The sequence below is a fragment of the Lepidothrix coronata genome, unplaced genomic scaffold, assembly GCF_001604755.1.
Source record: "Lepidothrix coronata isolate B3197 unplaced genomic scaffold, Lepidothrix_coronata-1.0 Scaffold306, whole genome shotgun sequence".
In the NCBI taxonomy this organism is placed as follows: Eukaryota; Metazoa; Chordata; class Aves; order Passeriformes; family Pipridae; genus Lepidothrix; species Lepidothrix coronata.
The window spans coordinates 50,658-73,251 of NW_016690486.1; the positions used below are offsets into that span (position 1 = coordinate 50,658).

At 45.8% G+C, this 22,594-nt stretch overlaps 2 protein-coding genes across 4 annotated transcripts in view; one reads left to right on the forward strand and one right to left on the reverse strand.

Annotated features, from left to right (window-relative positions):
* Window positions 1-5,292, forward strand: part of ZDHHC3 (zinc finger DHHC-type containing 3) — a 37,250-nt gene extending 31,958 nt beyond the window's left edge. For all 3 annotated transcript variants that reach the window (XM_017837589.1, XM_017837587.1, XM_017837588.1), the window contains exon 7: window positions 1,384-5,292. In XM_017837589.1, coding sequence (XP_017693078.1) covers window positions 1,384-1,623 — 240 coding nt within the window. In that variant the 3' untranslated portion in view covers window positions 1,624-5,292. The remainder of the gene's footprint in view (window positions 1-1,383) is intronic.
* Window positions 5,293-6,066: 774 nt separating this feature from the next.
* On the reverse strand, window positions 6,067-20,030 carry TGM4 (transglutaminase 4). Its single transcript, XM_017837561.1, has 14 exons — window positions 19,947-20,030; window positions 15,619-15,798; window positions 15,377-15,483; window positions 14,929-15,058; window positions 14,166-14,284; window positions 12,698-12,805; window positions 11,977-12,151; window positions 11,324-11,462; window positions 10,978-11,081; window positions 9,997-10,248; window positions 8,981-9,337; window positions 7,481-7,650; window positions 6,880-7,016; window positions 6,067-6,364 (listed from the first exon to the last, which is right to left on the reverse strand). The coding sequence occupies exons 1-14, from the start codon at window positions 19,960-19,962 to the stop codon at window positions 6,223-6,225; spliced, it is 2,136 nt and encodes a 711-aa protein (XP_017693050.1). The 5' UTR covers window positions 19,963-20,030; the 3' UTR covers window positions 6,067-6,222.
* Window positions 20,031-22,594: the final 2,564 nt, after the last annotated feature.

Consider the following 22,594-nt stretch of genomic DNA (forward strand, 5'->3'; position numbering starts at 1 on the left):
TTTCCTGAAATTGCAACCCTGAAGAATTCCTATTTGGTGTCACGTCATTCCTTTCTTCATATTCACTGCTGAGTTTCTCCTAAGTCAGCACAGAGAAACGGGGCATGAATGAAGCTCAAAAAAAGCTTTGCACGTAGTGCTTCAATTTATGGTGTGTTTTCTCCTGGGTCTGCTCATGCTGACTCAATGTTATTGCAAAACTGGGCTGCTGCTATGGTGTTATTTGTAAGGCTGACTGTGAGTGCAGCTGTGCTGCTTGAGCTCCTGCGTGTATTTGTTTCCCCCCCTGCAAAGCTTTGAATGTAGTGTGTCGTTAAGAAAAATCTGTAGAATTAGGACGTGACAAGTGTATCGTTCATCCAGCTCTTCTAATACCCTTCTTTCATACAGTTTTAACTGAATTTGCTCGTTTTTTTTCCTTTCCTTGAGTTTCTCAGAACTGGGATCCAGTGTTCTCGCTTCTCTAAGAACAGACTTTCTGTGGTCATTTGTATGTCATTGTGAGTGTATCCTACCCAGCTGCAGATTTGACTCCTCTCTTACATGATACAGAAGATGTGCATAAAAAATTGTGCCCTATTTCACACTGGTATTAGTGCCCTATTTCACTTTAAAAAAATATATTAAGAAAATAAATTTTAGTTCTTTATTTCTACATGGAAAAGGCTACCGAGGAAAAAATGTTGCTGCCCAGATTTGCTGTATCTGTTCTTTAAGTACAATCAAAATGTTTGCTTTACTAAAAGCAATGTTCTTGGAGGGAGAATGAATCAGAATATTGACTGACTAAGGTTCCAATCCTGTTTTTAAGCCTCCACTTCCACCTGTACAGAATTTCTCACCTCCCAGTGAGCTATCTGGCTTGCATTGTGATTTGTTTTTGACAATTTGGTAAATGGAAATTGTGTTCTTAAATATTTGCTCTTAACTGGGACAGAGTGAGCTTCTAGGTGTAGCACTGGTAAATTCCTGATTCCTGGAAAAAGGTGCAGTATTTTGCCTGTATCTAAGCTATTTCAAAAATGCCCACATAAGGTGCAACTCTTAAGTTCTAACTGTATTTTGTCTCTCCTTGGAGGTATTCAAAAAGCCATGTGAGAAGAGATCCATGTTTCCCAAAAGGCTGGCTTTTCAGGAGCCGTCTCTGTACTGTAGGCATCCATAGCAACTGATGCCAAAATATGTCCACAAGATTTAGATTGTTTAGGGTTTTGTTGTTAAATTCAGAGATGAAACTCTCACTAATGCAAGATGTCTGTCTTCATTGTTAACTCGAACTCAAGTAGCATCAGTCTGGCTATAGATAGGCAGTTCTGCGTGTGCTACAATGCCCAAATACCTGCTATAAATGTGAGACGACCCTGAAGTCTTCTCTTCTTGCAGGGTATTGAGCGACTTAAAAATCAGAAGCCAACCTGGGAGAAGATCAGCGGCTGGGAAGGAATGAAGCTGGCATTCGGCGGTGCCTTCTCTTTGGGTTGGTTCAACCCTTTTTCAAACCTGAACTGTGAGAGGCCAGCACCGGCTGAAGTGGTGGCAGCAGCTCCTGCGTCTGAAATACTGACCCAAGAAGAAATCGAGCAGTTTCTCGCTCGAGACGTTGCCATCCAGATACATGAATAAGCAAAGCGTCCTCCGCGATGCCAGGAGAAGCTTTCAGGTGTTTGGGTTTTTTTTTAATAACTTCTCGTGCTGGAGACTTAAGGCATTGTTTTTTAACATAGTTTTGGTGCATTAAAAAATTCAGGACTATTTTTCTGGACGCTGGGTACAGCACTAGCGGAAGCAATGCAAATCTCCAGAGAGAGCTTTATAAGCGAGGAGGTTCATAAGCTCTTTTTCAGACCTGTTCCAGCTGCTTTATTGAGCTTTTCTTACATGGCCTTTAAGGACAGTTTATAATTGTCAGATAGATTGGTTCCAGTTCCGAGAAATGTGGAAGTCTGGTTAACTGGGGTGTCTGGTTAATCTTTTGTTCTTACAGCCTTTTGGAGGACTTAAATGTGTGATGGCAAGATTAGCCCAGCTCTGAAAGTTTTTGTAAAAAACGCATCCTGTTTAGCCCATCTCATCGTATGGATGCTGCTTATGGGTTATGAAAGTTGCTGGTGTGCAGGTCTTAGCAGAGGTGGGATACAGGGTTATGGATGCAGCAGATGGATGAGCTCGCCCTGGGTGTAATTCCTTTGGGCTCTGAAATATCGCCAGGGGTAAATTTTTACCCTCTGTGCTTGTGGGACTGCCCAAGACTGGTGGTGCTTGTCGGAGCTGGTGGGCTTATGGTGGTGCCAGGCTGGCCAGGAGCATTCACCTGTGGCAAGTGCAGACAAGAACAGGCAAATGTTGGCCCTGCCATTGAACTTTTGCCCTGGTTTGTTTGCACACAAGATGTGTGGAGCAGGAGCTGCCTGGCCAACCTCTGCAGCCCAGAAAGCAGACAAATTGTCTAGGCCAGGTACCGGGGCTATTTCTGCAGTCAGAGAGAGAGAGAGAGAGAGAGGAACACCCTGCTGATGGAGGTACTGCCATCTCTCCATTTGACTTGTTTCATTTAGATGTCTCTCTTTTTTTTCTTTTCTTGATAGCTAGAGTTAGTTGAGAATGAATAGTGCCTCTTAATCTTACTGGGGTTTAACGTTGTCCTAACAGTACATGCCACTGCAGAGGGTTTCATTACTCTAATTTTGCAGCCAGCTCCTGGTGAATTCTGTAGAAGGAACATACATCTCTCAAGGAAGGCATCACTGCAGATGGCAGTAGTTGCAGCAAAGTCATGCAGAGGTGTTGCTAGGCCCTGCATTCAGATGCACTACAAACACTTGGCATCCTCCAGATGTCAGGGTAATTTTAATTTAGACTGTTTTTCAAGTGTTTGGGGGGTTTTCCCTTCTGTCATATCCCTTAGCTCAATTGTCATTAGGTACGTGTTCCTGGTTTTCCCACCACAGAACATGCTTGATTTTATCTCCTCTTCCCCTGTAACATGGACCAAAGATAACTGCTTCCTCTCAAAAGTAAGAGAAAGGAGGTTTTGGGATGAAAGCATGGTATTGTGAAAGACCTATATGAAATTTTATTATTTATAGGAGTGATATCAAATGGAATCTATGCAGGATTTTTAAAAAAATTTTTACCCCAAAAAAGCATCTTAGGATGTATTAATGATGTAACATTCAGGGCTGCTGTGGAGGGATGAGATTCTCACCTGGACTTGTCCTCTGCCTTTTTCTGGCAAAGGTACTGGAAACAAGCGGAGTGTCTTGACTGTTTAAGAACACAGCTTGTTCTTGCTAAAATCCAGGACGTATTTATGAACAGTTGTCCCATCCCCTCTTCCCTCTGGATGTCTGTCCTCTTTGTCAGTGAAAAATAGATCTAGAAAAAGCCATTAGGAACTGTGTATTTATAACCATTTGGGTAAAGGGAAGCACCCTGCATTTGAGGGGCAACGAGGTACCCTCTCATGTCATTTAGACATCAGGTCTTGGGTGTCTTTGCCCTGTGCAGCAGTGGGATACCGAGGGAAGAAGCTTTCCTACTTCTGTGCCAGCCCCCATTCCTATCTGTCAGCATCCCACAGGAAAGGGATGTCAGGGCCACACTCACATCTGTAAGGGATTTTCTGTAGGGAGTAATGGGGATGTTGAAGGAGGAAGAGTAAGACTGCCCTTTTTAGCTTGCGTTTTCTAATTTTGGCTTGCTGCTCTGCCTCTGCATCCAGTTAACATCCCTGCCTCTGGTGCTGTGTCTGCAGTGGGAACGGTGCTACAGGGAGAAACTAGATAATGGCTGAAAATCACCTTGAGGCAGGTATATGGGAACATCAGCTTGGGAGAGACCCCCATGTCCTGCATTTCTCAGGACACAGATGCCACTAACATGGTTTTGGGTAGGCATGGATGCAGGCAGCGTATTTTCTTCTCCACTCTCAAACCTGGTTCACCTCATCATGAGAACCGGAGTCCTTTGATTCTGTTTCCCACCTCTCGTATTGTTCCTCAGGTACTGGCATTTCTGGATTTGTTTTTTTTTTTTTAATAGGTGAAACGGAAAAACGGTGTGAAGAGGAGGGTGAGAGCCAGAAGAGCCGTCTCCCCTCCTCAAATTACAGTTTGAGTGAGAGATAGGGACATGTCCCTGTGCCTTATGCAGAGCGTGGACAGCCAGCCCAGCTCTGGTGCCCCCACGACCTGATGGGGTGATTTCTTATGTCCAGCACATCAGTTCTGGTGCTTTTTGGCTGTCAGTCCCCCTTGTCCTCCTCTTCTTTCTCCCCTCCCAAAGTCTCAGTACCCCTTGGTGTATCTCCTCTGTCTCAGTGTAGTGTGACAACTGTCAGAAATCACAGAAGTCTTCAAAAGTTGGAAAAATCTATTTTATCCACAGCTTTAGTATAAACCTCCTTCTTTGATGATTTATGTGGTCGCTTGAGACCAAACATGATTTTCATGAAATTGAAACCAAACCCTCCATTTTCCTTTCCTTTGCTCCATGCTGTAATAGGTTTGTCTTGCCCCTTGTTAAATCATGCCTTCATCTTCAAGCCATGCTGCTGTAGTCCCATCTGAGTTCTGGCTGGACCTTGCTAGGTCCCAGGGAAGGCTGTCCTGGAAATTATGCTTGTGGTGGGAGGCTGGGGAGGATGCTGCCTCTGCACTGCTCAGTGTGGGACATGGTCTGCTGGCAATCCCATCACTGCTCTGATGTGAGGTGTTAATATGTGATGGACAGGGCCATGTCAGACGTGGAAAGTGTTCTTGTACTTCTTACCTGGTGTCTTCTACAGCAGGTTTTCTATGCAAGTAAAGAATTTACATCTCTTAAAAATATTTTTTGCTGTTTGTAACTCCTTTTCATGCCTCCAGTTGCTATTGTATTTACTAAAGAACTAATACTTCATCTGCCAAGGACCACCTGCTCCTCCCTACACTATGGACACGAGGCACATGGACCCTGCACCCACTCTGCCTGCAGAGAGGAGCTCCCACTCTCTGCTGTGCCACCACAGGAGATGGCTTCTTGGGGACCCAGTGCTGCTGTGGGGCACCAGAACACCGTGAGCAGAGGGGCAGCAGGGGTCAGGACAACCTGACCCCCTTCTGTGGCCCAGCAGCCACCTCTGAAACACAAGAGAGTGGGTTAAAACTTTCTTTTTTGCCCTTCCTTTTTTTTTTCCTCCTCCCTTTTTATGGGGTGGCACATAATCCGATGTAGTCACCATTTCTTTTTCCCACTCTGTGGCCTTAATGCTCGAGCATTTGCCTTTTAAATAAACAAATAAATAACCCCCTATGTTACTGTGTGACTTAATTTTCTCTTTACTCATGGAAATACTGGAAATCCCAGTGTCAGACTGCTACTGGCCATGCTGTGGCAATGCTGTGGGGCAGGACAATCCTGTGCTAAAAGTGGGCTCAGGGGTTGCTGGAATGTGCAGTGCAGTGGTGGGCTCCAGCTGTGCACAGCTGTTGTCTTCTGTGTGACGGTGGCTGGAAGAACTCCAGATGTACATTGCCATCAAGGTTCTACCTGTAATCCAGCAGCATTCAGGGTGGAAGGGGAAGAGTAGGGGTTGGTATATTTCTAGGGAAGCACTGGTAATGCAGATGGAGATGGTACTTCTTCCAAAAATGCCTGAAAACCCCCAAAAGAGGTGGCATGGGAAGAAATGTATGAAAAATGGTGTTTGGGGTGACTGTGCCAGGTTTGCCCTTTCTGTGCTCTAAAGACAAGGAAAGGTGCATGCCAGTGCATTCTTCAGACGGTTAGCTGGGAGGGAGAGGGAATCACCCAGGAGGGATTTGCTTGAAATGTTCCTTGAGCTACACAGCAGCCCATGGTGCAGTGAGGTCCCTGGGAGGTCCCATGGAGAACCACAGCACTGCTGGCCCTTGCCCCAGGCTCGCACCCATCACTGTCTGAAGCTGGCACCATCACAAGCTCTGATCCTTAGCAAGGGGTGAGTTTGGAGCTATCCCAGCGTGGCGATATCACACAACCCAATCACACAGTCAGTTTTAACAACATTTATTGAATCACAATTAACTGCAATCAATGCAACTGTGCCCTTTAAGTCAGGCTAATTCCTTAGCTTAATGGTATTTTTGCTCTTTACTTTGAAAGTACTATCCAGCAATCAAGGAGGCAAGAAGTGCCTGAGACACCCAGGGATGCAACTTGCTTAAGCAAGGCAACTGTTTGCACCCCACCCAGGCACCGATCCTACTCGATGATGGTGATAGCCTTCTCTGCAGAGATCCCTTTGATCTGGTTTGAGGTCAGCTTGGCTACTATTTTCTTCTCTCCTAGTCTTGTTGGAGTGCATATTACTTCAGACTTCATGATCCTGCCAGGCATTATATCCCTAAGGACAAAAAAACCCAAATAATCTCAGCATGAGTAAGGGTTCTTGTTTGCTGCTTTTGAATAATTTCACTTAAAGAAATAGGCAGTGCATGTGTTTGCGGGTAGTGCTTCCCTTTTGTCATGACCCACGTGCAGCAAGTGGGGTGTGCCATGGTGGCACTGGCTGGTGGTCCTGTAGATCCTGGGGACCTTCCCCAAAGTTAATTCCCGCTACTGCTGAAACATTCAATTGAGCTCTGAAGGAAGCAGCTGTGTTCACACTGACCAGGCAGCACATGGCGTCACAGCAGGAGCGCAGGGAGAGCCCCTGTCATGCCCCAATGCCCTGAGCCTGCCAAAGTCTGTGTGCATCTTTCTCCTATGTGGACTGTGGCCAAACGTGGTGCAGTTTCAAACACAGCTGGCAAAGGGTCCTCTTACTCCAAATCCCCTAACCACTTCTCCAAGGGAAATTAAAAAAAAATAAACAAAGCAGAGTACTGCCAGGGTCATTTAATGGGCTCATCTCCTTACCCCTGATCAAACGTTGTCATCTTAAATATGCCCAAGCCCTCCACCAGCAGCTTGCAGTTTTCCAGAGCCACGTTCAGCTTGTTCTTGAAGATGAAGGCACAGCTGAAGTCATTGTTCAGTTTGGCTACTTCGGGCATCTGGCAGAGGAGGAAAGAGAGGAACAAACCCAAAGATCAGGGATCAGAGGGGTAATAAAGATTCCAGAGCTGCTGCAGGTTTGCTGTGCACCACCAGCATGGTGTGAGACAACTCTTTACACCCTTCTATCCTTTCCACCCTCCCATGGAACTATGTTTTCCCAGCTGGTTTCTCACTGATTTCTCAACATGTTTTTCCTTCAGAAAATGGGATTGGAGATGGGCTCTGTACAAACTGTCCTCTTCCATCCCCTTCCCTCCAGCAGCTTCTTCCTTCCCATTTTAGATGGGGCAATAATATTTTCATTTCATGGCTGCTTTCAACTTTCAGTTAAGGGTTGAATAGCCAAATAAAATGCCGAGGACAGAGCATCCCAGGAGGCAGCTGTTTGGGATATCCTCCTGTGAATGCCACACTGAGCAGGGCTCTAGTTCCCCAGGAGCCTGGCTGGTGCCTGCCTCACCTGGACAGTGATGGGGGGGTACTCAAATCTCATTGACGTCTCCTTGGTGAGTTTGTCATTTGTTTCCTTGACCTCAGCAATGGCAGTGACAAGGATGAGCACTTCATCATCCACCGAGGCCAATGTCTTCATATACGCGTCAGGTGCTATTTTCAGAGGGATCTGCATTTCTGCAGGAAAGAAAATACAACTTAATGCTTCATCACACACTCAGGAATTGAGTGGCAAAGTCAGCTCTGGTGGCTGGTGTCTCAGGGTGTGGGATGAACCGTATTTCCTGAGACCATCCTGCTTTCCCTTCAGGGTGTAGCCCCTGTTGGGGGAAGCCCTGGCTGGGTGGGCAGTACCTGGCACATGCAGCCCATGGGAGGGGTAGCTGAGTCCCGACCGTCTCTCTGCCCAGATGAACACTGGCTCAGGCTCACATCCAGCATCTCAGCAGCCCTCATCCCCAGCTGCCCCAGCACTCAGGAGGAGGCAGAGGAGCAGGAGATTAGGTACATCTAAACCTGTGCCCCTGGGGTTTCTCTGAGGCACTGCTTGCTATAAAATTGCTTGCTTTCCTTTCATTTCAGATTTTATTTTTAATTGTCTGGACAAGCTTCCAGGGGCTCAGAAAAGCCCTGAAGTCAGCAGTGCTGGTGTCTGAGCATTGCTTTAGCTGCAAAGCTTCCTGGCTTCTTGGAATAAAAACAAAAACGTCTGTCCTTTTCCCTAAATGTATGTACGTATGTATATATATTGGACACACCTTTGTGTCCTACCCTGCTGCATTTTGACAGTATTAAGACACTCAGCACTCACCAACAGCAGAGATTTTTTTTTTTTTTTTGCAAGAGTGACTCATGCTTGGAATGAGCAAAGAGTTGTTAATTATTTATCACTCGTTAGTCTCTTATTTAGCAAATTTCAGTTACACTGCTGGGGATCAGAAATGCAACTCAGGTCACTCAAAGGTACACAATGCACAGGAGCAAACAGCTCTTGGGATCAGCCAGGCAGGCAGTCAGGAGGCGGAAATTTGCTTGGGCAAAGAATTCAGAAAATACACTCACCAGCATCACCACCACCAAGATCAGAGTGGCAAACAAGAACAAAACAAGGCTGAAATTTCCAGCTATCTAAATCCTGTGAGGGATCTAATCCATCAAAGCCTGCAGTGGCATCTTTGATGTTTATACAGTAAGGATAGGAGGGAGTTACTCCAGCACACTTCACTCACACCATGGAAACCTCTGTCTGCCCACACTGATGTATTTCTAACCACCTCATTGAAGCTGCAGCAGGGACAGGGCCTTCATGTTTTAGTCCCTGCTACAGAGGGATCCCAGTCTGTAACTGAGACTTCCAAATGCGGTAACAAGGGAGGGAGGTAGCAGGCAGGCAATTTCTGCTCTTCACAAAGTACAGAGCCATACACTAGTCTATAGCGGAGCTATTACAAATCCCAGACTGCCACAGTAAATAGTGCACAGAACACACCAAGCTTTCTGGTCTTACCAGATTTGCCTTCAAGCTTGATGATCTCCTTGATAGTTCCAAGGTTGGCCTGAACTTTTCCAGTATAGTACTGCAGCTGGCAAGAGCCAGCAAGATCAATGGTCCAGTTTCCTGGAGTAGATGTCTTCACTGTGATGGCCAGTTCAAGGGGATTGCCAGGATGCAAAGCTTCTGTATTGATTATCTCAAGATGGAGCCCAGTCTTGGTGACTGTCTCATGCAGGACCACAGGCTTGTTTGTACTCGTACGCATACCCTGTTCCCCCATAGTTGAAGCGTAGCCTGAACGAGGAGTCAGTCCTGAAGGGCGTATGAAGGAGCAAGCTCTTTCCATGGACTTCCTTTCCTCTTTAGAGCCTGGATAAAGAAAAATATGGATGATATTTGTATCTCAGTCTCCTCACGCAGAGCCATCTTCCCTTTATTTATGCTTCTGTTGCTAAGCAGAGAGGATGGAGGATGTCAGGGCACCTCCAGCCTCTGCTCAGGAGACCTTCCTGTTTACACTACCACCAAATCTAACTAGCATTTTGGACTAGAAGAATTTCCTGAAGAGACACTTTTGGAGGATGGATGCTCTTAATTTTTTCAGCTTGATATTTTTGTCCTCCTCACTGGAAAGGGTTTAATAATCTAGGACAACATGGCTGGATCTGATAATTGTCAGGAGAAAACATAGGATTTTTTGTTTCCGATATGGTGTGAGGAAAGCAAAGACAAAAAGAAATAGAATAAAGAAATAAAGCAAAGATCAGTCTGATGACTACGTTCATCACTCAGCCCATTTCTTTAATTGCCTGCTAACTTGCTTGTCCCTAAAGAGCAGCCTATAGGTGTCACTGTGGGCATGAGGATGCCCAGGATAAGTGCTGCCTCCCGAGGGTCTCCAGGTCTTACACCAGGTTTGTCACTGCAGCTACTCTTGCAGTTTTCTCCTGAAACAACACGTGTTGAGGGTGACCTACATGGTCAGGGGTCTCCTCTTTAGCACTACATTAGAGGATTGAGGCAGTCACCTTCAGGGTACTTGTACTGCAGGGTGATGTCTTCCCGCTCGTTCTGCCCAACGGCTTTTGTGCTGATGTTTTTGCCGATATCCTGGGTCTCCGTGCTAACCCTGATGTACTTATCCTTGCCGTTCACCTTCTTTACGATCCAGTAGACTTTGTCAGCATTCACCTCTGCATACACAAACTTGCCATCGTAGGGCAAATACACATCTCCTTCTCGGACAGCCTTCACTGGGCACGGACCACACTGGAAAACACCTAGAAAGTGCATTCAATACCAGCTGATTTTCCAGAAATGAGCAGTGAATCCAATTTTTATTCCACTCTCAGACACACTAAAGCAGGAATCTGTGGCCATGGTAGTTGATACTTAGCAGTAAATAGTCCTCCAACTTAGTAACGAACTCCAAAAGTTCTTATTCATCCCACAGCTGCTTGGGCTTTTTTCTAGATGGCCAAGGTCTGGTAAGAGGTTTTATGTGTTTCCCCTCACTTATACAATTTTAAGGTTAGAAAGTCGCAGTTTAGTTATGGAGTTAACTGAGTCCAGACATCTGTGTTTGAACTCCTGGCAATAGTCCACTTTCTGCACTGCCTTGAGAATTAATGTTTTGGGGTTTTTTCTGCTTCCAAATTCCCTGAATCTGTGCAGGGAGGGTAGTCACCAATTTTGGTGGTTATTCCTCCCATCTACCAATGAGCAGGCTCATGATCTCCATGACTTAGGTGTGCTCTAACCTCTGAAATGACATTCATGTCCCCATAGCATTCTACAAAGTTGTTTTTCTGCCTACCAAGAGATGCTGTTCCTCCCATCTTGGCCTGAGATGGCAGGATTGAGATCTCCTGCTTTAGGGTATCACTGCCCCAGCACGTGAAGATGTGCATGGAGAGTATGTGCTTTGCTGAATGGGGAGCATGGCTTTCATACAAAATGTCCCTGCCTCCCTCAGGAGTTGCAGAAGAGCCTTTCTAGGCAAATCCTACCTTCACTTTGCTCCTGAGGAGTTGCATCAATTGCCTGCCAGCCATCAAACCCATCTGGCAGGTCTGTCCGCTTCATCCAGACATCGTTCCACACGTGGAAGTTCCTGCATGCATTTGGGTTGGAAAGAAAAGGAGTGAGCTGTTACAGCCTGAAGAGTCATGATCCCCTCCCTTAAGCTTTTATTAAGGGCAGATTTAATAGGTATTCGTGTGTAACCCTGTGAAACCCCAGGCTTTCTCTGTCCTGGGCAATAGGGGAAATTATCAAAGGAATTGCTGGGGGTGGGAAATGGGGCACTGCAAGGCAGCACAAGGGATAGGAAGCATTAGCTCCATTTGACAGTACCAGACAGAGTCGAGAGACATCCAGTTCAGCTTTTCTCCTGATTCATTCAAGTAAATGTCAACTCTCAGGTTCTCCTCCGTATCATGTGCCGAGTTGAAGGTGCTAACGCAGCGGGCTGGAACTCCCAAGCAACGCATGACTGCAGCATAGACCGAAAAAACACAGGATCACAAAATCACTCAGGTTGGTGGGCACCTTTGGGGATCATCTCATCTGACCCCTCTGCCCACATAGGGTCTGCTAGAGGAGGTGCCCGGGACTGTGTCCACATGGCTTTTGAATATCTTCAAGGATGTAGATTCCATAACCTCTCTGGGCAACCCATGCCAGTGGTTGGTTACCCTCATGGTGAAAAAAACTATTTCCCATGTTCAGACAGAACCTCCCATGTTTCAGGTTATGCCTATCACCTCTGGTCTTTTCACTGGGCATCACTGAGAAGAGCCTGTCTGTGCTCCACTCCTTCCTGTCAGGTATTTATACACAAAGATAAGGCCCCCAGAGCCCTCTCTTCTCCAGGCTAAGCAGTCCTGGCTTTCTCAGCCTCTCGTTACATGACAGAACCTGCCACCTCTGCTGCTCAGAGGCAGAGGAATTTGACTTTCTAGCACAGTAATTAGGATGTTACAGAAGGGAAACAGTTCACTATTTACCTGTAGTGAGGACTCCTGCGAAGACCCAACATTGGCCATAACTGACTGGCTTCTTTGTTTTGTAATACTTCTGCAAAATTGTGACACTCCCAATCCAATCCATAGGGGACGTCCCACCACTGTAATTCCCTGACCAGTTCCCCATCAGGACACCGCTGTCATCATTGGCATTAACCTGTGGCCACACACATATGCAAAGGAGAAAAATAAAGGAATGAGGCTGAATGAGGCTTAAATCCTTGTGGTCTCTGCCCTCCCTGTGTCTTCCCAGGTGTTCCACAGCCCTGTGGCACCCAGCAAGGCTTCTGGTGCTCTCTGGGGGCTCCTTTGGTTGGAAACCCTCTATCTGGGTATTTAGAGGGAGGTGGCACTGCTGCTCGGGGTAGTCAAAATTAACCCTGCACCCAGTGCTCCAAGAAGGGTCCCACCACAGAGAGCAGTTACTCCATCAAAACACAATCTTTGTGTTGACCCCGCCAACACAGCTGATGAGGAAGAACAACCACTGGAGCAGTTGAAAGCTTTGGAGATGGGAAGATATTTTATTTTGTCCACCTCTTCCCTTGACCCAAAATGCCTCTGGCTCTTTCCTTGCAGTTTCTCAAAGAAATCTATTTCAGATGCTTCCTGAAATGGTGTTCATGGTCCCGGGGAAGAAAGAGCAAGTAAGAAGGAGGAGGGAGTTCTGGAGGGGCAAAACACTTCACTGAGAGAGGCTTACCAAAGCAGACATGGCTCTGGACACATATGCAGGATCCCTTCTATTGGTCAGACTGAGTTTGCTTTTGTCCAGTAGATACATGCAGGCGTCCAAGATGAATTCCTCAAACTGTTTTGTGAAGAAAATGGAGGCATTTTTATATGCTGCTCTAAAACAGAAGTTGCTTGTCAGTGTAAAGCAAATACTTGGAGGAAACTGTCTGACGAGCTCTAACTTCTAAACTTCCTTTATGATATTAAATTTTCAAGGCTATGTGGCTTCCCAAAGCTGTCTTCTTCAAAGAAGGGCTAAAATGAAATCCTACTCTGGAAGACAAAAGCCTGTTTCATGTATCTTGCAAATACCGTTGGAACCTGACCCAGTAATCTTTACTTCTGTGACTAGTACTAAGCCACCAATGTCATATACCTGCAACTCTGCAAATTAATCACAAGAGTAATGAAAATTTAAGACCACTACAAATATTCCGTCTATTGACATAGGTACAAAATGAACGTTGGAAAAAAGAAAGGTACGTAAATGCAGATTATTACAGCAAAGATTCCTAGTAAGCAATTGGTGATAAGGCTCCCTGAGGTCCAATTCACAGAGATGTCAAACATCCGATCCAAAGAAGCTTGGCAGAATATCAATATCAATGCTCATTGCTTAACAGCAGAGTAAATATTAGGATAGGAACAGCCCTATGGATGATGCCCTTTGGCCCCTTTTGTGTAAAGGCATCAGTGAGAGCACCTTTGTTGGGCTATCTGTATCCTGCAGCTTGAAATTGTAAACTTATAAAACAAACAAAAAAATGAAAACAAAAACAAAAACAGAAAACAGATTCCAACATCTTTTTGTGGGGAATTCTGTCTGGATACGGTGCAGGATACTCTGTTTGGGTGCCTGTGTGCTTTCTACAGGATGCCAGTAAATCTGCTCTGGCATCCACCTCTTATCTCTAACCCAAGCCAATTCGACATTCCTTTCCTCTGGAGTTATCTCACAGGCAGTGTGAAGGAACACCCTTCCTGAGAGAGTGGCTGATTGTGTCCTGGACCCAGCCATCAGTGAAGGCACCACTTGAAAGGTGATAACCTCTGCCAGCACTTCTACCCTTTTTATTCCTGTTCATGATGCAACAGGTAAATAATCAGACTTTTTTCCCCTGTCAGCCCCCTCCACAGCTCATGAGCTGGTTACCAACAGCTACAGTTGCATGAGAGCAGGAATTCCCTTAAGGGAATTTTTTCAACCACAGCTCTGTCCTGAGTTTCAACATTCTTTGCCACAGATCGCATGATCTGACTATAAATGTGCTATTAAACCCCATTCTCCAGCTGTAGGTGGGTTACTCTAACCAGGTGAGCCCTCCCAGTGAAGGCAGCAGGACCATTCCAGCATTTTTTGCTTCTCACAGGCTTAAACTGTTTATAAGTCTGATTCACTGAAACAAATGCCAAAGGGGCAAATAAGGGTGTTTTACCTGCCCAAAATTCCAGGGCCTATCATATATGCTGTATGCAGACCCAACATAGATGTAGCCTGTGTCGTTGAGCACATACTCCTTTCTTTGTGCCTCATCGTCCATGAAGACGGCGTCATCTGGAAAAAAAAAACCCTCAGAAGTTAGGTGGTTTGCACACATTATACAAAATTTCCCATGGAAAGCTAAACTGGGGGAATCAATGGTCTGCGATATTCACACCAAATAATGACCATGTAGTACTCACATTTTTTTGTTTCTATTGTGGAAGAATTTCCTATAAGATTAACCTTTATTTTCCCCCTGTAGGTCTATTGCTACATGACCACTCTTTTATTATAGCAAAAAGCTTATTTCTGAACACTGTAGTGAACTAGGTAGATAGCAGAGAGAACTGGGAAACTGATTCCAACTAAGAACACGGTTTTTTGTCTGGTTATTTTTTGTCTGAATTTTAAGCCAACTCATTCCTCTCAGTTAACCTTTGTGATGGCTCAGGGAAACAGAGAGGGGTCACAAAGAGGTGCCAACAAAGGTGATAGAGAGATGGTACTCTATGTCCCGTCACTGGAGAGTGCCCAGCAAGGAGCTGACTCATTGCTATTGCCCAGCTTCCTACTAGCTCCATGAGGTTGCTGTTCGCAGTGTTTTATGGGGAAAAAACAATGTATGTAAGAAAGAGAGGCAAAATATGAAGAAAAGTTCTGCTAAAGGACAGTCCCTGGCAGTAGTAATTATCACCCCCAGCTGCAGGACCACTCACCTTTACACCAGGGATTGAACAAAAGGTAGATGACACCATTTTCAGGCTTGTAAATGTTAGTCCCAGTCTTCACGTTCAAGGTGTATTTTCCCACAGGGGCACTGGGTGAGCTGGTGACAGACAGCAGGCACTGAGGAGGCAACAAGGAGAGACAGCATGAGGGACACTCCACCATGGCTACAGGCACGGCACAAACATGGTGCCACAGGACCAGCATGAGTGGCAAAGCTGGTGGCCATGGAAGTCCATGCAGGGAGGGAGGGCGAGGCGGTAGGATGGGGCCAATACTGCCTGCGCATGGGGGGAAAAATGAATTAGGCAGGGCAAGGCTGCTGCCCACCTAAAATTATAGGACTAAGGGAAAACAGGATGGGTATGAGGATGATTTGCTCTGTAGCTTCTGGTGGGCTTGGCACTGGGCATTGAACCCCTTGTCCACAGGCTCTACCTCTTTGCCGTTCTTCTTGACAACGGAGATTTTCCACCCATTGAAACCCTGCTCCTTCTCCGGTTTCAGTGACATCAGGCTCCCCCTGACTTTTGTTGGATTTTCACCTGGAAACAAATTCAAGACAATATGTGGGAGGGTTGCACAGGTCTGCAATGCCTGTGCAGTGCCAGGATCAGGCAGCTGGAGGCTCCCAGGGCTCTCCATCTTTGCCCAATGTCTGCAGAGGGGATCCTACTTACCGATGCTGAAGCGCAGTGACAGCTTGTCGGCAGCCCTCAGGTCCCTGTTGAGGCTGACCTGCACCTGGAAGGGCTGCCCGCGCCGCACCACCAGGTTCTTGATGTTGTACCCATCTGTGTGGTGCTCGCGGGTGTTCTGGCTCTTAAGAAAGTCAATCCCAGTGGCCTTCAGACTGGTCTCTGGAAAGATATTAGCAGAAAAGGAGAGAGGAAAAAAAAGAGATTGATGGTAATTGCTCAGTGAAGTTTTCTTCTTCTTACTGCAGCCCTGTGAGTTATCAAAACATCTAGAGAGCCCAGTGGTCCAGCACAAGGAATCACATTGAGTATCACTATAACTAATGGATTATCAAATAATAATTAACAGTAGCTTTTACTGCTCCTCACAAAATGTAGCACACTCAGTCAAGCAGGGAGTAAACCGAATGTGCCAAAATTCAGCTCCTCTCAATTGTTGAGATCCCCAGTGTCTCTGGAATGCCAAGGGCCTGGGAAATGGGACTCTTAAGGACACTGAAGCTGATTCTTTATATTTCCCCCTCAAAAATTAGTCCCAAATAATATCACAACAGTAATCACTCAACCTATTACAGAAATCTGCATATGTGAATATTTGCAAGGTTTGTTTTCTTTTTCCGTGGACTTGGTTTCCTTTACAACCTGAGGAACCAAAGGAAGGCTGGAAGCTAGCTGTGCTGCAGAGATGTTGCCTGCCTAGGGGGATGATAAATGTGGGGGGCAAAGCACTATAAATTATAATATACTATAATAATGTATAATATATTTAATATAACATCAAATATACAAAATATATTAATATTCTTTACTGTGAGGGTGGTGAGGCACTGGAACAGGTTGCCCAGAGCAGTTGTGGATGCCCCATCCCTGGAAGTGTTCAAGGTCAGATTGGACGGAGTCTGAGGAACCTGGACTAGTGAAAGGTGTCCCTGTCCATGGTAAGGGGGTTGGAACTAGATGACTTTTTAGGTCCCTTCCAATCCAAGCTATTCTATGATTCTACTGTAATATAAAATAAGATAAATAGTATAAACCAATGTAAAATAATATAAATACCCAGAGGTCAACCTCAGACACCCTGGGCAGTACAGTAGGGAAGCAGAGTCATGCTGCAGCAGTCCAGGGCCAAAGAGTAGGAGGTCAAGGCAGGAGGCTGTTCCTACTCCAGGTGGATTGCTGCAGCAGACTCACCACAGGGCACTGTCCCCCTTCATGACAACTAGTGCTTTTCCTATTTGACTTCAGCACAGATTTGAACTCCAGCAAGAATCCCTTGCAAGTGCCTTCCTCCCATTCATTTTCAACAGAGCAGATGATTTTGTAAGTCATAATATTTAAAATCACTGTCTCCTCAGCTGCCCTTTACTCCTGCAACTCTGGACAGGAGCAGGGCTGGGAAAAGCCTCAGCAACTCTATGCCCAGCAGCTCATGGCTCAGGGCTGTGGCGTAGGAGTGGAGCTCTGAGAGGCACAACCCAGTGATACACTTGAGCAAAGCTCTCAGCTCTCAGTGGTGATGGGGATTTGGGGGTCACTGCATCAGGCTTTGGCAGGCTGCCCTGGTATGACAGGGAAAGCCAGAGCATGCCGGAATGTGGCTGAGCTGTATTTCTTTGGGAGCATTTTACCTGTCTTGGACCTGCCCATTAAATATCCTCAAAGGATAAATTCCGTGTGAACAGTAGGGAGTAACAATACCTCATAAGCACTTGTCTCATGAGTGATTCAGATGAAGATATGGGAGAGGCAAAAACGGCTTACGGTAACTTAGAAGTTAGCAAGTCAAAGGCATAATGGCTGAAGGGATTAATTCACCAAATGTCTTGACAGATTTGCATGATACCAGGCAACCATGCTAACTTGAGTATCAACAAGAGCCATCCCTAACATTGAAGAGTCTGAAATCTGCTGGTATCTGCTGTGGCATGAGAGATGCCACATGCAGGGCTGGACCCAGGGCAGGCTGAAATCAGTGTCACATTTCCTACTGCGACCTGTGCTGGGCAGTAACTGCAGCCTTGAGTAAACTGAACTGACCAGATTACTACCTCCACATATTTCTTCTTAGTAACTATATAAACCATATTTATCTTAATTACATTACAGATATCAGTGCCACAGCAAATAGACTTAAAATTGACCAGCACCTTTTGTTAACTGATACAGTTCTCAAGTGCTTTATGTTTGCTTGCTGCATGCCAGTTGCTGACCTCGGGCTGATGTTTTGTGCAACGGGGTGTGCGTATGTTTATGTCAAAAAATTTCAGCTGGAACTAGCTGCTTAATCCTCTTGAGGATGAAGAGGAAGTCCATATTCCTTAGCATTAAGAAATCTGCAAACACTAAAGCTGCTCAACCTTGTTCTTTACGGAAACCCTGGTGTTGTGCTGAGAAGATATCAGAAAACAGCCCTGGTGATGGGAGAGGGCTACGAAGAGATGTGGGACTTGAAGCATAGGATGGCTGTGGGAAAGGGCTCTGGGGAATCCATCCTTCCAGCATTTCTTAACTTAGGAATTGCATTTCCATCCCCTGTTTCTAGACATCACCAATGTTGAGGATGCACGGAGAAAATCCGCAGACAACAGTTGCCTTGGAATATGGCCTGACAATGCTGCGCAGTGCCAAAGACCTGTCTCCGCTCAGCACTGCCCATCAATTGCACTGCATTTATTCCTGTGCAAACACACCCGTGACACCCTATGATCTGACCGGCACGGTGTCCTGCGCCAAGGAATGCCTCAGAGCGAGCCAGTGGCGCACCCATCACCACATCCGAGGGGGCTTGGCTGCAGCCTGTCTTCCCTGGGCAATCCACAACCTGCTGCTTTCAGCTTCCTGCTCTGCTCCCTGGCCAGGGCATGGAGCTGGGCACCCACACACCCCTAGTCCAGCTGCCTGCAGGCACCTCCATTTGCCAACACGGAAATTAATGATTTACAGCAGAGCTGAACATGCCAAGAATGTGCCCGCTCATGGGATGGAGGCTTGAGCTGCAAGAGGCAGCCCTGTCTGCTCTTGCTCCTGGGGCAATACAGAAGCAAACCCAAAGCCCAAATGCTGTCAGATTTTTTTTCCTTCTTTTTTTTTTTTTTTTTTTTTTTTACAGAAGAAATTTCTAGCCGGCAGTACTTTTTTTATCTCCTAGTTCAATGATTTATCACTTATAGAGCTTGTTCCTACACTAACCCGCTGGTCCCATTGCATTGCTACCTGCTTGGAGAGATGTTCAGAGCTTCAAGAGCACAGTGATCAACCAGAACAAAACTGGGGACATGAGGACTTGGCATTGGTAAGGATCTGGGGCTGATGATGAGGTGATGTGGTTTAAAAAGAAATATTAACACGGAGCAGAATATTTATAGTAGGCCTGGTTTCAGTGGGAACATGGGCTGCTCAGAAGGACAGGACAGAAGTGCGATGAGGACTGTGGTATTTTCAAGAGAGAACAAAATTTGGATACCCGCATTTACTCCCAATCCTTGCCCAGCCTCCAGGTAAACACTCTCCCATCCCAGAGATGTGAGATCACATCCCAAGGATGCTGCTGTCCAAGACTTCCTGGAAAATTTCAGCTCATACACAGAGTACAGAGGTGTGAAATTGAGGGGCTTGGAGTGGTGTCAGGACACCCTTCCCCTCCTGAAGGCTGTGGAGCCATGCTCCCAACTCTGCTGTAGGCACTACCCAGCCTGGATGTGCAGCTGTTCAGCTACATACCAAACCACAAGGATTTTGGACACCCTGGCGTTGGGCTGGCCAGTGGTAGTGGTTCAGCAGCTAAACAGGAGTGACTCAGGCACCTTTCTAGGTATGTGCAGCATGTCCTGAGAATGGGGCAGCAGGACAGGACAGCCATGGGATGGAGCTCAAGCCCAAATAAATCCTCTTTTCAGTTATTTCACAACTTCCATCAGATGCTATCAACTGTCACTAAAGAGCAATAATCTACATGATTAAGTAACCTGAAACAAGAGAAATTCTTCTAACCTTGACGTGGAACAAGTTTAAAAGAGCTGCGTTTTTTCCCATCATTGATAGAACCACATGCCTAGAGGTTAATGAAAAGTGATGAAAAATGGGTTGCATTATTCAGTTGGTTTACCAATCTGTCAAAACCAGAATTTGCACAGCCAGAGCAAACTGATCCCCCATGAGCAGTGGTAACACCAAAACTCCTTTCCCCAAGGTGTCACTTATGGCAATCAGAGGGGTGAGAATCTCTGGAGCTGCCATCCTCCTTGCAGTAGACTTGCCAAACCACACATCGAACATATCATATCACATCACATCACGCAGTAAAAACTCACCAGCGGTGCTGCTCATGGTTCTTGTCAGAGTTTCTACCTGAGATACCTGTGATGCCAGCAGCTTCCAAGCTCCTGAGTAGTCTCTGCCACTTGCTTCTGACTGGGGAAAAGGAAGACAGGCTGCCCTTTTTATCTGTGTCTTGCTCTGAGGTGTCAGCAGGTCCACTGCCAAGGGGTGGTGTTTAGAGAAAGGAAGTTCCCGTGAAAAAAAAAAAAAATGACTACAACTCCCTCTGCACATAGTCAGACTCTGAAAAACAGCGAAACTTAAATCCCGACTCACATGGAAGGTGATTTGCACAATCAGATGACAAGTGGACAGACCCTTCACTGACAAACAGTAAAATCATGGGCTAGATGAGTAACAAGAATTCACCTCTGCCCTAATATCCAGGTCACCAGGACTGCAGCTCCAATGCTAACTTTACAAGGAAGCCCACAAACATTTAATCCTTAGGAAAACAAAGTTCCCCATTAGGACCAGTCTAACTTTCTTTGAAGTTAATGAGATTTTTGTCATCACATTTGGGACAGAAGTACTTGAAGTTGTGGGCTAAAATCCAAAATTTACACATATGGATTGGAAAGCCCAAGGATCCTGATGCTGCCCCCCTCCACATGGGGTGAGGTGGATGTCAAGGGAGATAGCCCAGTGGGAGCACTAAGTGGGAAAGAGGAAGAACATGCTATGTCCAGGAGGAGAAAGAAATGTGATGGAACAGGAGCTGTTTGCTGGCTGCTCTTTGCTGACAGTGGTACCAAAAAAAGGACTCTGCTCAGGAGGTGGCTGGACCCCACGTGCCCCACTGCCACCATGATCCTTGGGGTGACTGAGGATGGAGAAATGAGTCTACCCCACAGAGGGGAGAGGTGATGGTATACAGGCCAACAGTGACATGGGCACAGTGAGATGACAATGAGATATAAACGTGCCCCCAGATACCTAGAAATGTAGAGGTGGTTCAGCTGTGGGAGCAGCCTCAGCCCCCTGATGCCTCCATTCATGGCAGCAGCCCAGAGTCCAGCAAGGTAGGATTCCATCCACAAGGCTGCCACATCTAAATGTAGGATGTCCCTAAACATGATCTGCCTGTGGAAGCCTTCAAAGGCACCGACTTTTCTCCATCAATTCAGATCACTCAGTTATTTACTTTAGGAGGACTGCTTCATTTGGTGTGAGCTAGGAGCTGAGTTAGCAGATGCCACCCTTCGAGCATGTCACTGCTTGCTGGCAAGTGTATGTTAGGTGTCCTTACTTGAGAGCATGACTAGCGCATCACAGGGCATTGAGGGTTCAGTACACATCTATAATCTCACAGGACATCTGCAAGAACATCTGAAACACCAATGTTCTTAGTAGACGGAGCATCACTCACCATTCAGCATCAGACAATGTGCTGGCAACTACATATTTCACTATTGACAAAAACACTGCAACCCCAATTTACCTTTCAGCATTGCTTTTATTCTGCACTTCCTTCCTCCTGAAGGGTGAAAGACATTTTTGTTTAGAAGCAGTATGGGATAAAGTAAAGTATACGTGGAATGTCAGTACAATAACATAACCAATAATGCACGTAATCTGAACATTTATGATGTATCTTACTGGTTTCCACTGAATTGCAGGAACAGAGTAATCCATTTCATCTGAAGTCACAGACAATACCTTTCTAATCCAGTCTCAACCTGTTATATATATCATTCTATGCTTGGTTGGAGGCATCTTAAATTGTGTTGACACAATAATCCTGCAGCAAAAACTACAGATTTTTGCAAACAGGAACAAATTGATGTAACATTTTGCTCTGGAAGAAAATTTTGTTAGATGTGTGCTGGAGGGTAAGCAGGAGAGGCAGGACATGTATTCACCAGGTACAGTCATACTTCAGTCTTATGGGGTTTTGCAAAAGACTGATTTCAACAGTGTGCATGTTCTGACCCTCACTTTGAACCTCAGAGTTCAAGGAAAGATTGTAGAAGTTACGTGGGTGTGGGTTCTGCCCTGCCATGAACCTACTCCATCTTGGAAGGTGGCTGACATTTTTTTTGTTTTTATCAGCAGACTAATACCTACCTTTCAGTTCTCCTTTCACTTTGTGCAGCTGCTGGTCTTGCCTTTATCTCTGCCATTATGTTTTTCTATGCACTAGTAGTATCTCAATTCAACAAAACTAAACTTGGCATATGGTTCTGCACTCCTACATGACCTTCTGCCCCTGGCTCGTACAAGCTTGCCCTGCCAGGAAAAGCCATTGAACCCTAATACTCTCCAAGACAGTTGTTGGCAAGATCCAAGAAAAGGAATTTCAACTTAAACTACAGGAATGTTTTTAAAAGACATGGTTTCAACTTCTTTAATGTTGTCAGCGGGTGCTCTCTGTCTTCTTACAGGTAAATATCCTTTTGTCTTTGCTGGTCAGAGGGCTGGCTGTGGTTCAGCACCGTGGCTTTTTATTTCCTCCTTGGTGAAGCAATAAAAAATACTATCCCTTATTAATTTCTTTTTTAAAAAAATCCCCCCACAAAAGTTGTAAGTTAATCACTTCAATCTGTCTCATAAAAGTACACGCTTAATTAACAGAAGTAGGAGATTTTTTTCGCAAGCAATCTTCCTATTACCAGTAACTTCAGCAACTCACTTCCCAGCT

Coding starts and splice junctions, on each gene's coding strand:
- TGM4 (XM_017837561.1), bottom strand. Junction 15,484..15,618: donor GTCACTGCGCTTCAGCATCG/GTAAGTAGGATC, acceptor ATTTGTTTCCAG/GTGAAAATCCAACAAAAGTC. Junction 7,017..7,480: donor ACCCCCCCATCACTGTCCAG/GTGAGGCAGGCA, acceptor CTCCTCTGCCAG/ATGCCCGAAGTAGCCAAACT.